The following is a 22,371-nucleotide window of genomic DNA, read 5'->3' on the forward strand; positions in this document are numbered from 1 at the left end:
TCATTTCTCAAACCGACAAAGCGACCAGAAGACAACCTGAAGAGCTCAGTCAGTCTTTTCTTCAACCTGAGCAGCAAAATCAGAGTCGGAGAATCCTTCAAGAGCGGTCTGCATTGAACAGCACGCATGATTTGAGTTTGAATTTGTGTAAAGAGCAGCACATCAACAAGAAAATGGTCATTCAGTGCTGGGAGAGAACAAAACGGAAAGAAATAACGCCTGGGAAAGTAAAGAAAAAGAACATACCAGTGGCGCCCCCTAAACACAATTTTTAAAGAGACAAATATATTGGCAAGAAATGGAACTGCATTACTTCACGGTTAAGAAACACAAACACAGAACCTCTCAACAAAGACATGTTGTGCTTCACTAGACAAGTAATGTATGATTCAAACGTGAGTGAAAGCAGCTTGTTGTGCATGATAAGCTGCCTTGCTGATTGTTTCCAACAGACTAGGTAGGTATAACGGAATGTTCTGGTTATGGGTGAAAGCTGGAGTAAAGTAAGCAAACCTTCCATTAGAGAAGATCACAACAAGAAGAAAATACCACTTTTATTGGTTATCACAGTATGACTCTCAACAAAAAAAAAGTTCAAAGGATTTTCAGTCCAAGCTGGTGCTCATGACTTGTTGCAAGACTAGCAGGAGATACAAATTGACAGAGAACCAAAACACAATAACGTGCACTGTCTCCAACAACTAACAATGAGGTTTTTTAATGTCTGAGGGCACCACCACAAATCCGGGAACAAACGAGAACTTTTCAAGGTCTCAAGCCAAAAAACATCTTGCGAAACCAAATGCAAACCAGCTCACTGAAGGTTATCCATTTTGCTGTGCCCTTTGGGGCTGAGACGAGGCTGACAAAGCTTCCTCAGGAGTAAACCGTTAGCTTTATTCAAAGCTCTTTCTACATTAATGGCAGCAGAAATTATTACCCAGACCTCACATCCGTCCTAGGTGTACAAACCTCCGATGAGTGTGGCTTCACAAATGGCAATGTCTGCCACTGAGAGAAATTTGCATCACAATACATACAAAAATTAAAACCACAAGGATAGACAACTTTCTCTCCCTCTCTCTTACTTCTTATTTCTCCAGGCTATTCGTTTGCCTGCCTCATCTTCTCCCTTGTATTTCTTGCATTAAGTCTGTCCGTCTTCTGTACATCTCTGTCTGTCTGTTTTACTGTCGTCAGTCTCATTTTTTAATCTCCCTAAACATCTGTCCGTTTTTCAGTCCATCTGTGTACGTATTTTTGCCTTACATCCGTCCATCTTTTTTATTTACTAAGTCTGTCTGTGTCTTATAGTCAGTCTGTCATTTTTTTTACTCCCTAAACGTCTGTCCATCTTTTTTTTAGTCAATCTGTGTACGTATTTTTACATTACATCTGTCCGTCTTCTCTATTTCTGCAATTGTCTGTGTCCAACTGTCAATCTGTCATTGCTTTACTGTCTATGTTGTTTCGTCCGTCTGAACATCTTTCTCTTTCTCTCCCTCATTCTTCCATAGAAGTTCATTCAGCTTTCTCTAGTCACACACGTTCACACATGCAAAGACATAAATTATATGAAAAAGAAACACCAAGAGAAAACATAAAATGATGTTCACAAAGAACAAATAATAACAAACAGGCATTTGTACTGTTCACACACACACACACACACACATATTCACACATGTAATGCACACATTATATAAAAATGAAACAAACACACACAAACACAAAAGTATGTAATACACACATTACATAAAAATGAAATACACACACACACACAAACACAAAAGCATGTAATACACACATTACATAAAAATGAAATACACACACACACACACACAAACACAAAAGCATGTAATACACACATTACATAAAAATGAAATACACACACACACAAACACAAAAGCATGTAATACACACATTACATAAAAATGAAATACACACACACACAAACACAAAAGCATGTAATACACACATTACATAAAAATGAAATACACACACACACACAAACACAAAAGCATGTAATACAAACATTACATAATGAAAAACATAGTGAAAGTGAAACATTATATCCACATCATTTTTTTTTTATGTATGCACAAATGGCTCACAGTGCACACATGACTTTTGGACAGAGGGTAAGCCCAGATCAAATCCTAACGGGCCACTGCATAACCCTATATGCCCTTACTATACTATCACAGGGGGTATTTTACCAATCAATCCCCTTTTTTTCCAAACCCCCAAACACGGCTGTTACTAGAAGCATGTGTCCCATGCAGAGATCTCCCAAGTTTATCTATAAATCTATTTTCCCATAGGATGGCGTACTAATCTTACTTTATCAAAAAGAATAAAAACTTCAAATGGGTATCTCCTTTTTTGAATACTCATTACCGTGGCTAAAGAGATTTTTTTTTTTTTTTATTTACAAAATCAAATATAAGGTGGAAGTAGTGGGGAAAATAAGAGAAATAAGTTAACAGCAAAATTTCTCACATGTTCGCCGGTATATGCATTACTATAGACGTACCAGATAGTGAAGGGTGAAACTTTTCAGTCCAACTGGGTGAATTCTGACGACCCTCTTCTGACCCACTAAGAATTCAAAGTACAGTCGAACTCGTCTAAGACCTGTACATGCAAATGATCACTTCCCCCCATCCCCCCAAGCACTTTACATGAAACCAAGTGTATCTTAGTCGGCAGGAAAGGATGTCCACTACAAATTCAAGTTGAAAAAATATTATTCCATTCATTCAACCACTTTGAGATCTTTCAGAAAAATAACAACTGAATATATATCATCAAGTAAAGTCTGATGGTGGAGAAAACGGATGGAGCTATAGATGATAGATTAAACAATATGGTGTCTGATCACTAAAAGCACCAAAAAAAAATAAAAAAATTAATGTGCTTTGATACTATACTTGGGTCACTGATCAGGTTCACACTCAAAATTATTTTTTTTTTAAATCACACTTGAAAATGCCACTTCCCCATAACATCTGTAAACAACATTTCTTGAAGGACACTACGCCAATAAGTCATCAATGTCTTGTAAGAGATCATCAATATCCTCATCCACAGCCGCAGCATTCTCCTCTTGAGCAAAATCTCCACCGTCTAACAAGGCAAACTCATCATCGAGAGACAGCCGAGATTTTTTCTTCACTATCCTGAAATGATAAGATCAAAAATGTTCCAATTGAGTTAGAAATAGACAAGCAATTTCAGAAAAATTTTAACTAAAACGAAAGTATGGGGGAAAAAAGAAGGAACTAAAATCTAGTCAGCCAATTATTTCTTACTTTAAAGAAATATCTTCATAGACAAAATTTGACTTTGAGCCAATATTTTTGTGATATTACTATAAACATTACAAGACCTGATTTCAGCAGACGATGTATATTTCATGTCTTAGAGTAAGAGTACAAAAATACAGACATACATCAATCAATCTGAATACCTTGATGAGGGACAAACAATATCTATTGAAGAACAACACCAAAAAAAAACCCCACACACAAAGCCATTTTTAACCACAGAAAAACTTTGAGAAATTACCGAGACTTGATGTACACCTGCCCCCACCAAAACACTTAGCTTTTCATTAACCATCCTTCTCATTTAAAGTCTAAGGAATAAAGACAAAGCTCAGCCACAAAAGTACATTTGACGACTTCTGAACCTAAAGGAATAAAACAGGTTAGACACTTCAACCAGTCAACATAGAAAAACCACAATAAAAGAAGTAGGGAGAGGTAACCGCTAAGCCCCAGTAGATATCTGGAACAGATTATCGAGCATTACTTGTGTGATGGTTCCACCCTCAAGGTTTATTTCAAGGGCAGAACAAGTGGTCTCTTATCAAGATGCTGCAGTGATAGGCAATATTATAGGACAGAAAGGAAAAAACAATTCAGATCCATTTTGGATTTGTACCTTGACCTTCCATGTGGCCGATCAAATGTAAATCTATAGCACCACAGTGGCAAATAAACCTAAAAGTGTGCTAAAAAAAAAAGAAAGAAAGAAAGAAAAAGGAAAAAAATAATATTTGGACAAGTCTCCGGCACTTACTCTGGTTCAACAGCAGCTGGAGACTTGTGTTTCACAGCAGATGAACTCGACACAACAGGAGCTGTGGCAGCGGACAGGGTGAGGCTCACGTCGCCCTGAGCAGGGAGGGGGGCGGCTGGCTGGATTGGTCTCTTGTTCTGAGGCACAGCTGCGGGGACTGAGAACGAGGGGGCAGCGTCGACGGCACTGGCCAAGGTTCTACGGTTATTATCACTGCCCACCACGGGGTTAGAGTTCACAGATAACACTTTCGGTGATTTGAAAGGAATGGGTGAAGAACTGTCGGATAAATCCAATGATAACGATAAAGAGTTGTCGTGTAAGTCCAAGATAGCGGCATCTTCTTCTGGCCTCTCGACGGACACTCTCTTCTTGAAAAGTTTCTTTTTTGGAGTAAATCCACCTTGGACTAGTGTCTTATTGCCAGTGTTGGGCAAGACTTTCTGTGTGGGAGGGACAACACTGGTGCTCGCAGAGGCTGCTCTGTTTTTAACAGTCACAGCTGAGCTCCCATGTGGCGGTTCGGGAACAGTGGGCTTGAGGCTGGAGACTGCTGTGGGCATGGGTTGTGACTTGACCCTTGATACAGGATCTGTGAATACAGAGAAAAAACAGATAATGAACTGCCTTTCTTTTCAATCAAAGTATTTCACGCTTCAAAAACTACAGCTAGCTTTGGCAGGAATAGGAGAGGGAAAAAAAGACGAAGACACAGACCACAATCTGAAAGCTTATTTTTTCTCTGTCAAGATTTGAGTTTTTCACCTCATAACTTTTACTTTTCAGTTCGTTATTTGTTGTAAAAAAAAATCATTATTGATTTCCTTTTTCATTCTTTTTTATTATTACTTTATTTCTTTTTTTCATTCCAACCAAGTTTCAAGAGTTGTTTTTTTTTCTTCAGAGTATGAGTTCTAATCAGCTGCCGAGAAATCTGTGGTGACTTTTATAAATAAACATTTGTAACATCATTTATCATCTCTGAAGGATTCACATTTACAGGAAAAAAGTCAGAACTGAAATCAATACAAGGCTAATACAATGAAAAAATATCAAAAGAATAAAGGACAGAAACAAGCTCCTACGAACCATATTAATATAAAACAGCAAAGGAAAATGCGTTGCTAAAATAACAGCCAAACACACAACTTTGGCAACTTTTAAAAACAAACTAGTAAAAAACCAACGGTGCATCCTTCATTTCCATTTCAAGGGAAGTTTGTTTTGTTTTTTCTAATATGTCACTATTGAAAGCACTGTGAACACAAAATACAATTCTATCTCAAGAGCTTTTTGTAAGTGGACACAACTTTACATATATATAAGGAAAAATATGTCATACCTTTTTCAAAAACAATGGGGCTTATGGGTACTCGAGATTTCAGAGGACTAGAGTTGAATGGTTTGACACCTGCTGTACTTTGCACCTTCACAGGGGCGCCCGAGGAAGAGAGGGCAGAACCAGGGGTACTAGAGGCTGCTTTCTGTGCCTGCATCTCCAACCTCCTCCGACGTTTCTCTGCCATGATTTCAGAAAATGACTTGATGGAAACCTCCGAGGATTCAGAAGTAGAGGCCTGAAAAGGGAAAAACAAGAGACATCAAGTTAAAAATAAGCAATATTGTACCCTGCTACTATGTCCTAAAATTCAAATCTCAATTCGAACGCTATATAAGGACATTTTTCTTTTTCACATGTTTTAAGTAAGAGTTATCGGGTATTCTTAAAATACCACCTTTTGTTGTTGGGAGGTTTCTCCCTGTGGATAAAAACTCTCTACTTTACGGCCTATGAGTGATTATTCAGTTACAATGTTTAGCCAAAACAAGGAGAACATGGTTGGAGAAAAGAAAAAAGTAATATGAAAATCACAAACCAAATTTAAAAATAAGACATTTCCCATTATGTAATGAAAGCAGCCAAATATTTTATTACATTATTGTTTCAGCCATAACAGCACAATGGAACTTAACTTTTCCAGATGTCAGACTGTTAAAAACCAGAAAAATGGTTAAAAGAGGGAAAGATGAAGAAATCTGTGAGCAAGCATTCACTTTGCTGACAACAAACTAACAGTAAAAGCAGAATCACCGCTTTATTGTACAGCATTCCAAAACCACTATTTTTCAGAGACAAGTATAAATTTTTCTACGCTGATTGTTGCAGATCTCGGTGTACTTTGCCGTACAACCCTCCTCCTTTTGAAATACGTAGTTTGAAAGCATGGTTTATTACTCAACGCCTCTAGTAGATCTATGGAAATGTTATTCACTATTCAGTAAAAACAATACAAAACACAATTCATGAGCACCAAAAACTTGGTACATATTTGCTCAAATTTTAAATAGACGTACCGGAGCAGCTGGCTCAGTGCTGACGTTTCCCAACCTGCTTCTGGCAGAAACAGACACTGTGGGCTCAGCAAAAATTTTCCTTTCCATACCAGCACCAGAAGCAGCCGCCATCTCTGGACGTTTGACCATGCCGCCTTTCGAGGACAGAGAAAGCCCAGCAGACCACGCTGCGGCCATGGGATGAGGTCCCCTCTTCCTCCTGCCCTCACGCACAGCCGCAGCCGAGTCCTCTACCTCCGGGACTTCCACAGTTTCTGTCACATGAGACAAGGCTTGCGTGGGCTTCACCAAAGCAACTGCAACATTAAAAGTTTAGTTTGCTGAGAAGTGCTTACAGAGAAATCAAGCAACACACTGTACTTCATTAGAATTAGAGAGAAGCCCATTGCAATAACATCAGTCATTTAGTGTCAGGAAAAGATAACACAGGCAAAGTTTCAATACGTCTTGTTCCCACATCTCTTTCATTTGAATGGTGTGCCTGCCTCACTTTCAGAATCCGTAGCCATTTCATGAAAAACAGCTTCAGCCATACATTTTAAGTCTTCTCGTAGCTCTGATAAAAGGCATTAACCCTCATTCAAAAAAGAAATCCGCTAGAACAGTGCTTGTCAACCTTTTTTACAGCCAGTGTCCACTTTTTCAACCTTCTAAAGGCTACAATTTTCATATTTCTAAGCAAGGGAATAAATAACACTTGTAACTAACTTGCCTGTCACCCATCAAAATTACCAAATCACCCCCTAGTTGGTGATATTGCCCAGATTGGCAAGCACTGTGCTACAGTATACTGATTTGCCATTTCCTTGGTGTGAATGACATGAGTTTCTTTACTTGGAAACCTTTCATATGGCAACTATAGATAAATTTCTTCAAAAGTACAAACAAATAAGCTGTATTTTAATTATTTACTCATCTAGACTTACCTGATTTTTTCAATGCTGGTGGCATGTAAATTTGCCGCTCCCCTTTTGACTTCTTGTGTTTGTGTTTGTGCTTATGTTTACGAGACTTGGACGACTTCTTTCCTTCATCATCACCATCATCAAGACCATCCTGGGCCTCTCCAGCTTCAAATTGAGCTGGACAAAAATAAATAAAAGACAAATGTAACACCCAAACTTACTCTTTCCCACATGCATACAATGGCCAGGATGCAAAAAATGATTTAAATAAAAACAAAAAACAGGTGTATATTCCAGACCCCACAAAGTTAATCACCTTTTTCCTCAAATGCACCACGGTGAGTTCTTCTCAGACATTTCAATGTGATGGGTTTTTTACACTCATATTTTTTTTTTAACCTACACTGTCCTGGTCTGTCCTAGTCAATCATCTGTTCAAGTTGCCCAGGTAAGTCGTTCTTGGTCTACCTCAGCATCTTTTCTCTTCTTTTTTTAAAAGTAAAAGCAATATATTCAAGGTCTTTCAAAAGAATTAACTGTCTCAAAAACCACCATTTTCCATTTTCAAAAGTTATCATTATATTCATCACGACAGAAAATAATTTAATTAATAGTACCTCAGGACATACACCTAGATTTCATGTATCAGTTGTACAATTATGTAAATTTAAAAAAAGAAATACAGTCAAAGGAGCTGAGGATTCATGTAGCATGGAAAGGCATAAAGAGAAGCATACAAGGACACAATCACTGCTATCTAGAACAAGGAGTAAGCAGGAAAGACAGAAACAACATACGCCTGCCAGTGGAATGCTCCAACAAACGTCTGAAAATCTATCAATCCCCTGATCCCCCCAACCAAACCGTGAGTTTTTAGATGGGCACACAACAACTTTGTCATAACATCACTCAACACTCCTCGGAGATGCACTTGACATTTGAAAATGATCAACTCTGAGTACATCAGAAATACGTACACGTTTGAACGTCTTGGTCAGCTGCCAGGCTGTCACTTTCTTGACAGACAACTGTGAGGAGAAATAATGATAAATAGAAAAGATCATGATTCATTATAAAACAATACTTCAGGGACAGTTCTTTCCAGGAATGAAGCAAAGGAGATTTTGACAGACACCATTATTAGTCTCACCCCATAAATCTTATTCTTATTAGTCCAGAACTGCTGTCCACTCTACCGAAAAACACAACAAATTAGACACACCCTACCCATTTCACTTCTTGGTCTTTAGTTTAGTTTAGTACGGGGTGTTACGGCGCTCGCAACTGCATTAGGTCATATGAGCGCGCCAAACACAAGTTAGTTTTATTCGCAGTTCACTGTACAGCTGGGTACGTGTCATTAGATCTTAAAACGTTAAAATTTTAAAAATTTGGTGTAAACATATATTTTCAATCTATAACAACTTTCATTTAAAAATGTAATATTTCTTGGTCTAAGACAGAACAATTAAACAAAACCTCATTACTAACTGGACTAAAGACAGAAACAATTTGAGACCTGCCACATGAGATCTAAAACACACATCAGAAAGACACAAAACTGGCAACTTGTCTCCACAAAAAGCGTCTTCTGTTTGTTAGTCACTTTCAATTTGGAACTTCCACAAAAAAATATATAGATTAACTTCAGCATGTTCCCTCAATCAAACAGACAAGCAAATACACCTTAAATTTTTTTTAAATACCATAATAAAACTAGTGGCACATCATTTCAACAAATTCAAGACTTACCGACTGGGCCCAGTCTTTGCTTTCTACTCTCTAACTTCTTTTGCAATGCTTTTCTTCTCAGCTGTGCAAAAGGGGACAAATTGTCAAGAGGTGACTCGTCTGTCTCAACCTCTCTCTGCTTGCCAACTAGATCCAAGAAAAAACATGAGTAAATATATCATTTCATATTTCTGAGTACGTGCATTAGGAATACTTCTTGTCGTTGCAAACTACCTGGACAAATTTTTAGCTGCGGGGCTGAGAAAAATCAGAGATTGTAAAAGGCAGCTTCTGCCCCTCAATACTTTGAATGACTTGGAGCATAACACAATGATAAAATAAGATATTATGAAACATCTTGGCAAGACCATCACAAGTATCCTCTCTGTTCATTACTCCTACATTAATGTTTATTTCTGTTTCCTCTACTGCACAGAAATAGAATGACAAGCAGTTTGTATTATTGCAATTCTCAGTGAGCTCTCTTTCCAAGTGGAAATGCACTATATGTACTAGCAATTTGTCATTGCTACACACACAGCAATACAAACAACACATTCAAGTTTTCCTGGATCGTCACAGGCACAAAGAGTACCATCTTCAAAAAAAATGTTTCTGAACTTAACAAAAGAAAGACATTTACTTTCAATCTCAGTTATATTCTGCTGGAAAGCCATAATCACTAATTTCTCTACGCTTCCATCAAACATTACCCCAAAAAAATAGCAAAATAGATGTTCTCAAAGTAATACTTAAAACGGGGCGCTCAAATGACCTTATGCAGTTGCAAGCGCCGTAAAACACTTACCAAAAAAAAAAAAAACCATTACTTTAAATTATGCAGTCCTCAAACAAGCTTCACTATGACTATGAATATATAGATTTTGGGACAATCTACAAGGGCAGATAACGGGCACAGAAAAATAACAATAACAAGATAGCATCAACGAACAACCTAACATGTACAAACACGTACACAAGTTCGAGTCCAATTCCACAGAAAATTCAGGCCCTTTTATAACAGTTTTACGCTCATCTCCTCCATCTTCCACAAGGTTGCGCTTCTGAGACTTCCAAGGTCTCCGCTTTTGCTTCTTTTGGTCTTCAGAAGATTTGACTGCAGTCTCAATTTCCATTTTGGTGTCTGGTTCTGTCAAAACAGCAGTGAACTTCAATTTAAAAAACTTAACTAGAAGACAAAAAACACATTGAACCACATCGCACGACTTTTCTCTCAATTTCCCTTAGATATCACCAGAATAAAATCTGCAATATCACAAATCAAAGTCATGTAATTTTTCTTTCCTTTTTTCCCCTGTTAAAATCAACTTTTACACAAAATCTGCAAGAGATGAAAAGCAACTAACCTTGTTGATAACTACCAAAAAGCAGAATAAAATGAATCATTTTAAGGAATGTAAATTTTTGTTTGGACTATCAGAAGATTGAGTACTTTATTGGACAGTAAGAAAAGCTTGCCATGACATTATTACAATTTTGAGGATACCACTTCCCTTTAATACCAGAGATTTATAAAAAGCACAACATTATGGACACAATGTTTCACAATGAAGGGAGGCTCCCACACCATTTCCGACCAAGAATCATCAACAAAACAGCGACAAACCTGTAACAATCATCACTTGTCTTCCTCTTTCACTGGGTTCCTCATCCTTGTCAAAGGTCGACATGTCAAGTCTTTTTCTTACAGGAGACAAGTTCAAGGAACCTGAGGAGTAACATAGAAATTAATGGCATTTTGTTCTTGCAAGGTATAGTTTTGCCCAGAGCTGGCCTGTGTAACTAACACAACCTGCCATGAACGATTTGTAAAACACCACCAAATCAAGAATAAAAGTTCAGCTAATCACATGCAACTTATGACCATCACAAAATGTAAGATGTTGAAATTTTTAGTCACATGGCTAGATCAGCTCAGCAAAGAGAGATGGGGACAAGTAATAATATTTCTGAAAGAGTTGATCTGCTGAGACAAAAATTCAGATAACTAGATCTATAGATGACACAGATAAATTTCTCTCTATCACACACTTTTTTTCTAGTACTTCTTTGTTCTCCAAAAAAATATCCAAATGAGTGCAAAAACAAAAAACTGAATGGAAATGCAGAAGTCGGGGGGGGGATGTATATTGACAGACTTAGCAAACCTACCGGGGCCTTCTTCCGCAGCCATCTTTCTTATCTTCTCACGACGAATCTCTTCCAGAGTCTTCACCTTCACATCCGACAAAGGATCAGACTCATCTTCCGACTCCATGGCCTGCTCCGGAGCGGTTTTCAACACCGTCTTCCTGGGAGAACCTTCACCGGCCGAGTGCACGCCCGCGTCGTGGGCTTCCACCAGCCGCGACGCTCGAGCCAACACCCCAGAGGTGGCCATGTCTGCTGTGGACTTTCCCAGCCGGTCTCGAATGCTCAGACGTTTGTGAGCACCAGGTACGATGCCATCTGAATCATAGTCCATATTGATCACTCGCTTCTTGCTTTCCTTCAATGCTTTCTTCCCCAGAGACTCCAGCGCTCCAGAGAAGAGGCGGTTCTGAGATTTCACTTTCTTGCCTGTTTTACCTACTCTCCCAGTCACACTTCTGTGAATAGCACTCTCCGCCATTTGAGCTTGAAGTTTTTTCTTAGCCAGAAGACTTGCTTTTGCTGAAACAAGGAAGATCAAATACATACGTTACCTTTAATGTACCCATCATTTGTGTACAGTCAAACATCAAAGAACAAGAGGAAACACCATGACTGTAAATTTCTGTTAGCATTGAGACTTCCACATGGTATTCAAAATATGAGAAGAAATTGCTATGTGTAATGCCTCTTCCAACTATGTTTTCAATATATATATTAGTACATCAAAGTAACGACCCAAGAGTGAATGACAATTTCTTTTTAATGGAACCTACGACAAACTTTAACAAAATATTTTTCACAAAAGAAAGCACAGAGAGTGCAAAGATTATTCAATAATCTTGAGAGAGAGCAAAAGAAACTGGGAGCATGGAGCAATGGAGACAGAGACATGCAGACACAGAGACAAGAAAAAGAAGCGAGTAACAAATACAAATGCTTACTGTAAGACTCCGCAATACGCCATTTTGAAAAGTGACATACGACAAAGTCTGACTCTGAGTTGTCAAATATATTTCAATCAATAACCTAGATTAGGTTTCGCTCAGAACACAAAGTATATAACTACCTCTTCTCCTTGCAGCTTTCTCGGAGTCTACATCAACCACAACTCTGCGCACATCAGGCTCTGCAGACCAGAAGAGATCAAAATGTTAGAGGGAAACACAGGAAATCTTTTAACAATATATAACACAAAATGGCAACCTATCAAAACACTCTATTCACTCTAACACCTGCCAACCACTCGATGAACAAAAATTCAAGTCTTCTTAGTCCTGAAAAAAAAAAATCAGTCAGGGTCTCCAAAACCCCTTTAGATTAAGATTACATCACAAACCAGAAGTGGGAAGTAAATGTGTTTTTAGCAAACACGCAAAAAGAAGTGCAAATATAAATGTGTATTTTCACACAATTTAAGATAAGCTGCACACATATTGCTACCTGCTGATTTTATCAGAATACTAGGCAGTCTGCACTCCTTAGACAAGTAAGAAAAGAAAAACATTACGATGGATAAAAATTACCAGCGACACAGCTCTTCATATTATAAAACCCAAAATAAATACTGAAAAAACTGAAGCAATTGGATGTCATTAAAGAGAAACGTATGAACACTTTGTGTTTGGAGCAAAGGACAAAGCAAACAGAAAGACAGCAATTACGGAGAGAAAAATCTGCCGGATACAAAGCCCTAAAACCCCTGCCATCTACTCAAAATTAGCGCAAAGTTCCTTACCAAAGTCGTTTGAGTCCTCCGAGTCTTCCTCCTCGCTAGTGTCCGATGAAGAGGAGTCGGAAGATTCTGACGAGGAGGATGACGATTCATCCTCGTCTTCTGATTCTTCATCTTCAGGCTCTTTCCTTTTCAAAGCTGGGACAGACTTTCTCACTACCTTCACCGTTTTAGTAACAGGTCGCACTTGCTTCGTACCAAGCCCTTGTTTCTGAAGTCCTCTTGTAGTTAATGTCTTCACATTTCCAGACTTTGGAGTTGACACTTTAGATTTTTCTGTGGGTAAAGGTTCCTTCCCAGCAGCAGCTGTATGTGAAGAAACAATACCTCTTTGAGATTGTGTCAATGCAACACAACTAAAAATCAAAACTTGTTTCCAGTAACACTTTTTCACACTAATCCATCCTCCTGAAATAATCTAAATCATCAAAGCTTTGAACAAAAAATGGAAGCTGACGCAATAATTTGTTGACCTGTAATTATGAAACTAGTAATATAACTCGCAAATCTATATTGGACAGTATTTATAATCATTCAGTTTCAACAAAACATGTCTGAACTCCTGAAAAAAATGTGTATTTTTTGTCAAATATTAAATGAATACACATATAACAGGTGAAAACATACCCCTCTTTTTCATCATGGACTCCAGGGCTTTTTGCCGAAAAATCTCTTCCATTGACATGACTTTGATGTTTTCAATTGAATCATCAGAATCTGTAAAGGAGAAGAATCACGAATGTGTATGCTTTCTACTTTCTGAACTAATGAACATGAGTGTAGGTATGCAGATTAAGAAACAACATCAGAAGCACAACCTTAGACAACATGGTCCCAGTGAAAATGAACACAAAGAACAAAAGACTTGATCTCAAATGTTATTTTAAGACATATCACTTCATATTAAGCAAGCATTAAAATCCTGCAAACATCACTGCAAGACATAGGACCCATACTTCACTGGAATAACAGAACCTTCCAACATAAACTCTGTAAAATTTTACTGATTTTCAGCCAACAACGTACGCTCCAGATACAAACAAACAAAAAAAAACAGCTGGAGGCAGAGATGTTAAAGATTTTATACCTCGAACAAAAATGTGGAAAAGTTAACTAAAACAAAAATAAATAAACTGACATTAACAAAAATTACAAATTACAAACCTTCAGCACTTGATTCAACATGGTCCTTTTCAGCATTCCCTTGAACTTTGGCCACGTTCTTTGTGGTTGCTGACCCCAAACGATCTTTGACATTCTGACGAGGAGGTACTTTAGTCCCAGCCTTCTTTTCAGCACCAGCTTTCGGCTTTAGCATTTTCTTTCCTTTGACAGCAGTACCTGCAGTGCCCACTTTTTTCTTAACAGCACCAGGTTTTTTCTTCGCTACCACTTTCTTTCCTTTGACAGTACCTGCACTCAGTTTCTTAACTTTCTTCACTTTTGGTTTGCCTTCTGCAGAAGGTGCTGGGCTTTTGTTAACTTTTTCAGATTTCACATTCAAGTTGTCAGTCTTATCTGTCTCAAAACCCCCAATCTCTTCTTTAACCCCTTCTGTTTTATTAAGACTGGCTTGCACATCTTTGAGGTCAGCTTTAGATTCTTGTGTTTGTCCATTTTCACGGCTGCTCACATTAGGGGGTCGCTTGATTGGTGAAGAATTACTCTCTTCAGATTCTGAAAGACACACAGGCTTCTTTTCATAAGCTCGGTATGAATCAAACATTGAGTCATTTTTAGTGACATAAACAAACTACTCCAGACCAGTACTAAACTCTGTCAATCAGGAGTATTTTTCATTGAAACAAGAATTTAAAAGATGCCTAAAAATGTTAGACACAATCTTTAATAAGCACTTCATGCACTTAATTGGGCTTTAGTCCCTCCCAGTCATAATAAATAAAAAATCTCATTTTCAGTCTTTTAAATCGAATGCTTTATACTATCATAATAATCTAGGGACACAATACTGGGAGGAGACAAAAGTGAGCGAAATTTAGTAGATATGGTAATTAACAATAGCCTTTCAAATAGGTATACAACAGAGCACAAATGTATAATATTGACAGGGGAAAAACTACAAGTGACAAATGTTTGATGAACTTAAAGAGCAACACGGGCAGGAAACGTTTTAGCCTCCTTCTCAAAAGGTGACAGCCAGTGGCTCCACTCTTCTAGATGTACTAAAAGAGCTTTGAATGTACTTTGAAATTATACCATATATTTGGCTCATAACTGTATAGATTCACTTAGAATCTTCCCTGAAACGTTATTGAAACAACACCACCGAACATTTGTGATGTGGAAACAACAAAAACAATAGGCAGAAATAAAAGAGACAAGACAAAAAAACAGATGAAATTTTTTTAAAAAGAAAAAGTTGAATCCCTCCAGCCACTCAGAAAATGAAAAAACTTCCCACTGCCATATTATTTCAAACAAAGACAGCTATAATGGAAATTAGACGACACACACACAGTAAGAGCCATAACTTTCCAGTACCTGCTGGCTGAATGATGACTGGGGGGACCTGAGGGACGGAGAACTTGCCGGAAGAGCTCTCCTCAGCTACTGGAGCAGTGACGGCAGCTGTAGCTGAAACAAACAGACAAGAACAATAACATTACGGTTAAATAAGTTCAGGATGAATACTTGCAGCGTACTCAACATTTTCGTTTACAAAGAAAGATGAACAGCATAACTCCATAACACTTAGAAACATAAACAAGAAACTACAACGATCATAAAAATATCCCTTCTGTTTCAAAAATGTTAATCTCTGTATGAAAGAAGTGTTAGTCTTTTCAACAGAGAAGAGCATTTCAGAGATAGGTCAAGGTTCAATTTCCACGAAAACTCCCTAGCTTCCAAAGTGCCCCCCAACAAGCACTCAAACCAAGGCCATCCACACCTACGTCAACAATTACCAAACATGGGAGAACAGAGAACCTCATGCTTGCTTCTCCCTCTTTCAATTCCTTTCATGTACATAATCATACAACCACTCTTTTATATACACATAAGATTAATTCAGTAAAAGCCACTTTTTTTAAAGTATGAAATGAATGAAGAGTCTTAACAAGCATTACATAAAATGTTGTTACAAGTCATAACAGCTGTAGAAAGAAACATGTTGGTCCAACAGTAAAAGTCGAACAGATATACTAGTCAAGACACTTCAGTCACCTCTAATTTCCCTTCCAGCACTCGTGAACAAACAAGAATGTGTCACAACATGGTGGAATCAGGCGCTCGTCAATTTTTGGGAAAATGGGGTTATTGGTATTATCTAAAAGCCTGTTCATTTGCCCTCCTTTGGGTGAAAAAAATATTCATCTCTTTTTAGTAGAAGTCGAAATATTTGCGACTGAAGGAGGTCATGGTCGACTGGTTTCAGAGGTACAATTAGCGAGAAAATGGCCGCCAAAGTTTGGTAACTTCCTTAGCCCCAGAGTCCTTGGAAACTGAAAATTTACATTTTTTGTGCCTTTAATCAATGTATTTAAGTAAAATCCACGCGCAAATGTTTTTAAATTGACATAAAATGTGTTTTCTTTGAATTCATTATTTTGAAAAGCGCCTGATTTCACCATGTTGCCTCACATGAACTTTTTCCTCTGCACAATAAAACAGAACAAGAACAAAACGCACCTGGCTGTGTTGAAGTGACAATGTCGCTGGTCGGTCTCGGTTTGACATGCTTGAAACCACAGTTAGCTTTTGTGCATCCACTCGGTTGACTCTCCCAAAAGCATGCGACTTCCGTCTTCCCCACTGGGACCTACAATAACAACAACACATAGAGGCAAAGGTAAAAAAGGGACAATTGTCCTTGTTTAATGCAAAATTTAAACATGAATCCCTCCATAGTAGGACAATTATTTTGCCTTGATGATAAAATGAATTTTTTGTTCTTGGTGTCTTGTTTCTCTAGCCCAGTCACTTAAATACACTTTGTTCCAAGTAAATTTGCCAGGAGCACTTCCCCCTGCAAACATAAGTATTAAAACTTTCGAACAAAACTTTCCGTTCTAAGGAAAACCAGCGTAAAAATCTCTGGCACAGAGTATCTTTGTGTGGAGGTACAGTTTAGCTGAGGAAGCAATGTCTAACGTTCAACAATGTCATTATCATCTCCCTCCATTGCACTTGCATCAGTGTCCTAACAATCAGCACTACTTTCTATAGCTTCTTCACCTTTCAGCTGTGTAGGTTCACTTTGCCATAATTCACACTATTAAAATCAACTGACCTACATTCAACTGGGCACTAAAATTATTTGATCCAAGTGTTAGATTATCTGAAAGGGCTCACAAATCCCCCCCCCCCTCCCTAAACATTATTTTTGCAAGGGAAGCCACATGGACAATATGTCACAGTCGGTTTTCAAGAGGTATCACTACAATTACAGAATCTCTATGTGTGAGCAGCTCCAAACAAATAATGACGTTTGGGTTTTTTCATAAGAGTTTTACGGCACTTGCAACACAATAAAGTCATACAAGTGCCGAAGATTTATGGTGTTACAAGGGAGTAACAAACACAAAAAAAGAAGGGAGAGAAAGATGATAGATGTTTGATAGGAAAGAAGGAGCAAACCACATCAGAGCACACGGCAATCACCCACAAATAAATTATGAGCACAAGGAATCTCCTGTGTGCATTACCATATGTGGTAACAAATGGGAAGAATTATCCTCTGCCAACAAGGTCACGAAAGGTGCATTAACAATATTTGACACATTCAAATTATCATGAACACACAATTTCAAGCAATACGCTTATCAAACAACTCACATCACATGGAATGACTTACAACTTCAAAACTTGAATGCCTGAATTTGCACATAGGTCTGTAGCATCCTCCCATCTGCCAGTGCTGACAAATTATTCTGTTAGACTTTGCAGCTTCAACATGTCGGAATGGACATGCACTGCCCTATAGAGACAAAATGAAAATTGCTTAGTATTATTATTAAAATTTGAGTGACGAGAAATTTAAACTTACTTGTATGCTTCTTACAACAGTTCTGACATTGTTTCATATATTTCCACAGATAAAAAACAACTTTTGACAAGAAAATAAAGTGTGTAGGTGTAGGTGTGGGTGTGTCTGTGTGTGTGTGTGTGTGGGTGGGTGGGTAGGTAGGGAGGAGGAAAGGACTTTCACAACTTTCAAAAGAGATAAAACCAGAGGCAATTTTTCTTTCTTCAGGCATTATAATTTTGTATCTTGTACTGTAAAAATGCAAAACACGCAACTAAGCCCTTGTAAACAGAGTGAACCCCTTTTATTACCTTGTCTGAAAAATGGTGTTTTTAACTCCATAGTAGCCTCCCAAATGACATTGTCAGGTTATGATATGGATTCCTGCTTGCCAAGAGATATTTTCCCAACAATAAAACACTGTACACACAACCCATACTGACCTTAGCACAGGTCGACGTGAAGAAGAAATAGCAGTCATCCCCAAGGGTTGCCATGGTGGTTGTCCGTCAAACTGTGCTATCGAATGAGAGGTGCAATCATAAATTGAAAGAAGTTTGAAGACAGAAAACAGCAAAGACTCTTGTTCTGGATCACAAGTTCACAACAGGGAACAACAGGAGGCAATTTTTCTGAAAGAGAGAAGAAAAATCTGTATTATATTAAACATCTCAAAACATTACAACTCCTTTCCAGCATGCTTCATACCTCTACACCCACAACCCTGCTGGGGAGATGGGCTTTTCGTTGGTGCAAAAAGCCACAATAAAAGCTTCTATTTCCCCACCAAGGCTACCGACATGTGCGTAACCATGTGTACTTCACCATGACACAAAGGCAATGGGAAAGTAGTCTTCTGAGACAACTTCAACAGAACAGACAAGGGAATAGATGCATACACTGGAAAAGTGTTGACATCTGGGGTATGGCATACACAAAACAAACTCCCAGCCATGAGTCTATCTTACTCCTCATAAATCACCCAAATAGTGTCATTGAAATACATCATGTTTATTTCAGTTATTTAAAATGCGAGACCATGCCTTTATATTCCCCTGGCTGAACTTCTAAAAGTAAATTATAAGCATTCAAAAACTAAATCGGTCGTTCCGATTCTTCCGTAACTCGCAAAATAGATGTGTTATAGAGCAATGCAAACAGTTGAACCTGTCTGTAATGGTCATTCTCAAGTTACTGTAAAGTAGATATTATGTATGGGTTGGGTCTGAGATAGGGTCATTTACTAGACTTGACAAAGTTCTCAGATGATTCAAAATCTGAAATCTTAATATATTTCCATTTTGTTTCCACAGACTGTTATCTAACAAAACTTTTTTGTATACACGTACACGCTCAGTCTGAAGACCTTTGGCAGAAAAATTTTGTTGCAGGGGATCACAATGAGCAGGTTTTGAGGCTGACTCGAGGAAAAAACTACAGACCATGCCCACGTTGGACAGACAACAACTAGAGAGCCCTTAAGGCAGGTTCGACTGTATTTTAAAGAGGACAGTGAACAGACAATAATATAATAATACTAATCAATCCATAGTACCTAACAAAAATGAAGAGAACAGATTTGAACAAGCGAAGAAGTTTCAATATCACTTAGAAATTTCAGTCAATCTATCACAAAATTTTTGAAGTCCAAACTTTTCATTGCATTTGAATTTGATCAAAGTTAGTTTAGTTTAGTACGGGGTTTTACGGCGCTCGCAACTGCATAAGGTCATATGAGCGCGCAATCTGATCAAAGACAAACATGAACGCCAAAACAAACACAAAAGCACATCTGGGTAAACATACCTGCCACTATTACTCATGAAGAGTCATCTCTGCAGCTGAATCGTCAGGACTGGGTCCATCATGGTCCAACATCAGAAATACAACACAGCCTAACAGCTCTTTTTTTCCACCTAGGCCTACTTGTCCCCAAATAATAATTCTAGGTTTACAAAACAAAGTACTGACCCAGTAATTCTTTCTTGCTTACTTTTTCGTTTTAACAATACCATCTGGGGACAATCTTACTATTGATACTTACTCCATAAAAGCAGCTTCAAATATGTAACATTTAATACTCGTTAACTGTAACTGGAGTCTAATCCAGCAACATCACTTGTCTTCATCTTTCAACAAAGCCTACACCTGAAGCTACCACCAATTTTCAATTTCTCCATATCTCGCATTTACACAAAATGTCTTGTGAGTTTGTTTTATGTTGAGGTGTTTTTTTACTGTACTTCACTAAATATATGAAACCCTACATCATTCATGATTTACACTTCAGCTTCAGGTTAAGAAAAAATGAGCAGACAGAGCAAATTTTAGGGGACAAAAATTACAGAGACTCCTGACAATACCAAACAGACCACAAGTGCAAAGACGAACTACAAAAACTCATGCTACAATAAAGATAACTTAATTTTTTTTTAATCCAAAATATTTTCACCGTCTGTCTTCACTGAAAAGTTGTAGCTTTAAAAAAAAAAAAAAGAAATTTGAACGTCTGTAGAGAGATTTTATTTTTGTGCTCCCACTCTCATCTTACCTCTAACTCCAAATTAGCCCCAAAAGAAAAAACAAAGCTATAACAAAGAGAAGCAAATCTGAGGAATATTGATCAAAACGGATACAACAAAACCCATAAATGGGAAGAAGCCAAAAACAGAGAAGAAGAAGCCAATTCGAGAAAAAAGTATCCCATTTTCAAAAAAGCGGATAAATGAGCCTTTGGATGTCAACTTTATGAGGACAGGAGAGACGACGACTCATTTCCAACGAATATGCCAAGTCCAGCGGAGGAAGACGAGGAAGGTGAAAGTTGCGGTTTCAAAATTGAAACAACTGATAGCGGTGCAGGGGAGTTGAAAGAGGGAACGGCTGACCTTAGTCTCCCACCCTTCAAGCCTGTCAAGCAGCCTTGTCCCCAAGTTGAGATGCAAGACGGAGCGACACAATTTGACTCGATGCGAGGTCAACATTGAGCATTTGTGATAAAAAATTTGTTATAGCTACCAATAATTTGTTATTTTTACTTCTTTATTAAGGCATGCAACTCTACACCTGGGTGCTTCGAGACCAAGCAAGAGGATGGACCAGTGTCAACTCATCTTAACTCTTAGAGCTCTGTTCGCGACTATTTGCATCAGTGCTCGCACATGCTCAAGGCCTGATTGCGACTATTCGTTAGCGTTAGAAACCGAGAAACAAGTTTTTTGTGCGGTCCTGAACAGCGCTTTTTATATACCGTTGACCACGCGTTTTCAATCCTCTGACCAATGCCTTTTTTTCACTGACCAGTGCGTTTTCGTCAGGGCTCCACCTTTCAAGCATGGCAGAAGCAGAGGAAGATTTGCGTTTCTTTGTTGATCTAATGCCTGAGGAAGACTCAAATGATGAAGAATTTGAAGGATTTACAGCCGACGATGTACTGATGGAAGAGCCGAACCGGGGGTAACTAAATGTACTAGACTTTGCCCCGTCTCATGATGCTGACCACCCCGCCGATGTAGAGTCCGGTTGGAAAATGTTCACCAACAACGTTTCAAAACCCCCAGTCAGTGAATTCACAGGAGCCACACTTCTGGCTACCATTAACGTTGACATGAAACCAATTGACTTCTTCAAGACATTCATTGACGATGAACAGATTGGATCTTTCGTCGCACAAACCAACGAGTATGCTTTTCAAAAGCAGAGCGCAAGTGATGTGGGAGAGAACAAGTACTTAGAAAAGTGGAAGAGGGTGACTTTGGAGGAGATGAAAGTGTTCCTTTCAGGTAATGTATGGAATTTTTTTCTCATTACCCACAAATACTAGATCTAGATTTTAGTTTTAGACTTGGACTAGAATTCTTTAGATCTAGATCTAGATTAGATTATGATACATGTCAGGAGGGAACAAGATCTGTTTGCAAACTCTGTGATGTCTCTTTAAATCGTATTTTCAGTAGGCTAGACTAGATCTAGAGCAAAACCATTGCGGCTATGGTTAGCTAGAACAATAAAAATGGTGGTCTGCTAGCAACTTCAGGACAGACAGAGAAAATAGTCGTCGGCCTTCTACAGGCAGCCAATGCTTTAAACAAGGGGCACCATGTATACATGGATAATTATTATACCTCCCCTGCTGTTTTATTTTCTGTCAAATAAAAACACTTTGCCTGCAGCTTTTGCAGACCCTTCACACAAAACAGCTTTTCTTTTTTTTAACGTTAACCTTTTGTCCCTTAACATTTCTAACAAAAGTATCAATACACAGCATCTATCAAGCAGTATTCTGTCATCATTTTTTTAAATGAGAAACAGTATTGAAATCAGGTTTTGATGCTTACTTTGTGAGTTTGTAATGTTTTTATTTTGTGCCGTAACATTTCTAAACAACATGATTGGGGGAAGAAAAACCATGCTTAACCCAA

The 22,371-nt window shown here is 38.2% G+C and overlaps 1 protein-coding gene across 1 annotated transcript; it reads right to left on the reverse strand.

Annotated features, from left to right (window-relative positions):
- Positions 1–2,414: 2,414 nt before the first annotated feature.
- LOC101851862 (zinc finger CCCH domain-containing protein 11A) lies at positions 2,415–22,134 on the reverse strand (the record flags this gene model as incomplete). Its single annotated transcript, XM_005096445.3, is given in 19 exon segments — positions 2,415–3,182; positions 4,087–4,678; positions 5,429–5,663; positions 6,442–6,737; positions 7,368–7,523; positions 8,324–8,374; positions 9,099–9,224; positions 10,054–10,227; positions 10,705–10,806; positions 11,250–11,750; positions 12,298–12,357; positions 12,967–13,269; positions 13,591–13,680; positions 14,128–14,640; positions 15,466–15,558; positions 16,615–16,744; positions 17,780–17,902; positions 18,394–18,582; positions 19,757–22,134. Coding segments are annotated over 18 exon segments (3,744 nt in total). The 3' UTR covers positions 2,415–3,037.
- Positions 22,135–22,371: the final 237 nt, after the last annotated feature.

Source organism: Aplysia californica, unplaced genomic scaffold, assembly GCF_000002075.1.
Source record: "Aplysia californica isolate F4 #8 unplaced genomic scaffold, AplCal3.0 scaffold00129, whole genome shotgun sequence".
In the NCBI taxonomy this organism is placed as follows: Eukaryota; Metazoa; Mollusca; class Gastropoda; order Aplysiida; family Aplysiidae; genus Aplysia; species Aplysia californica.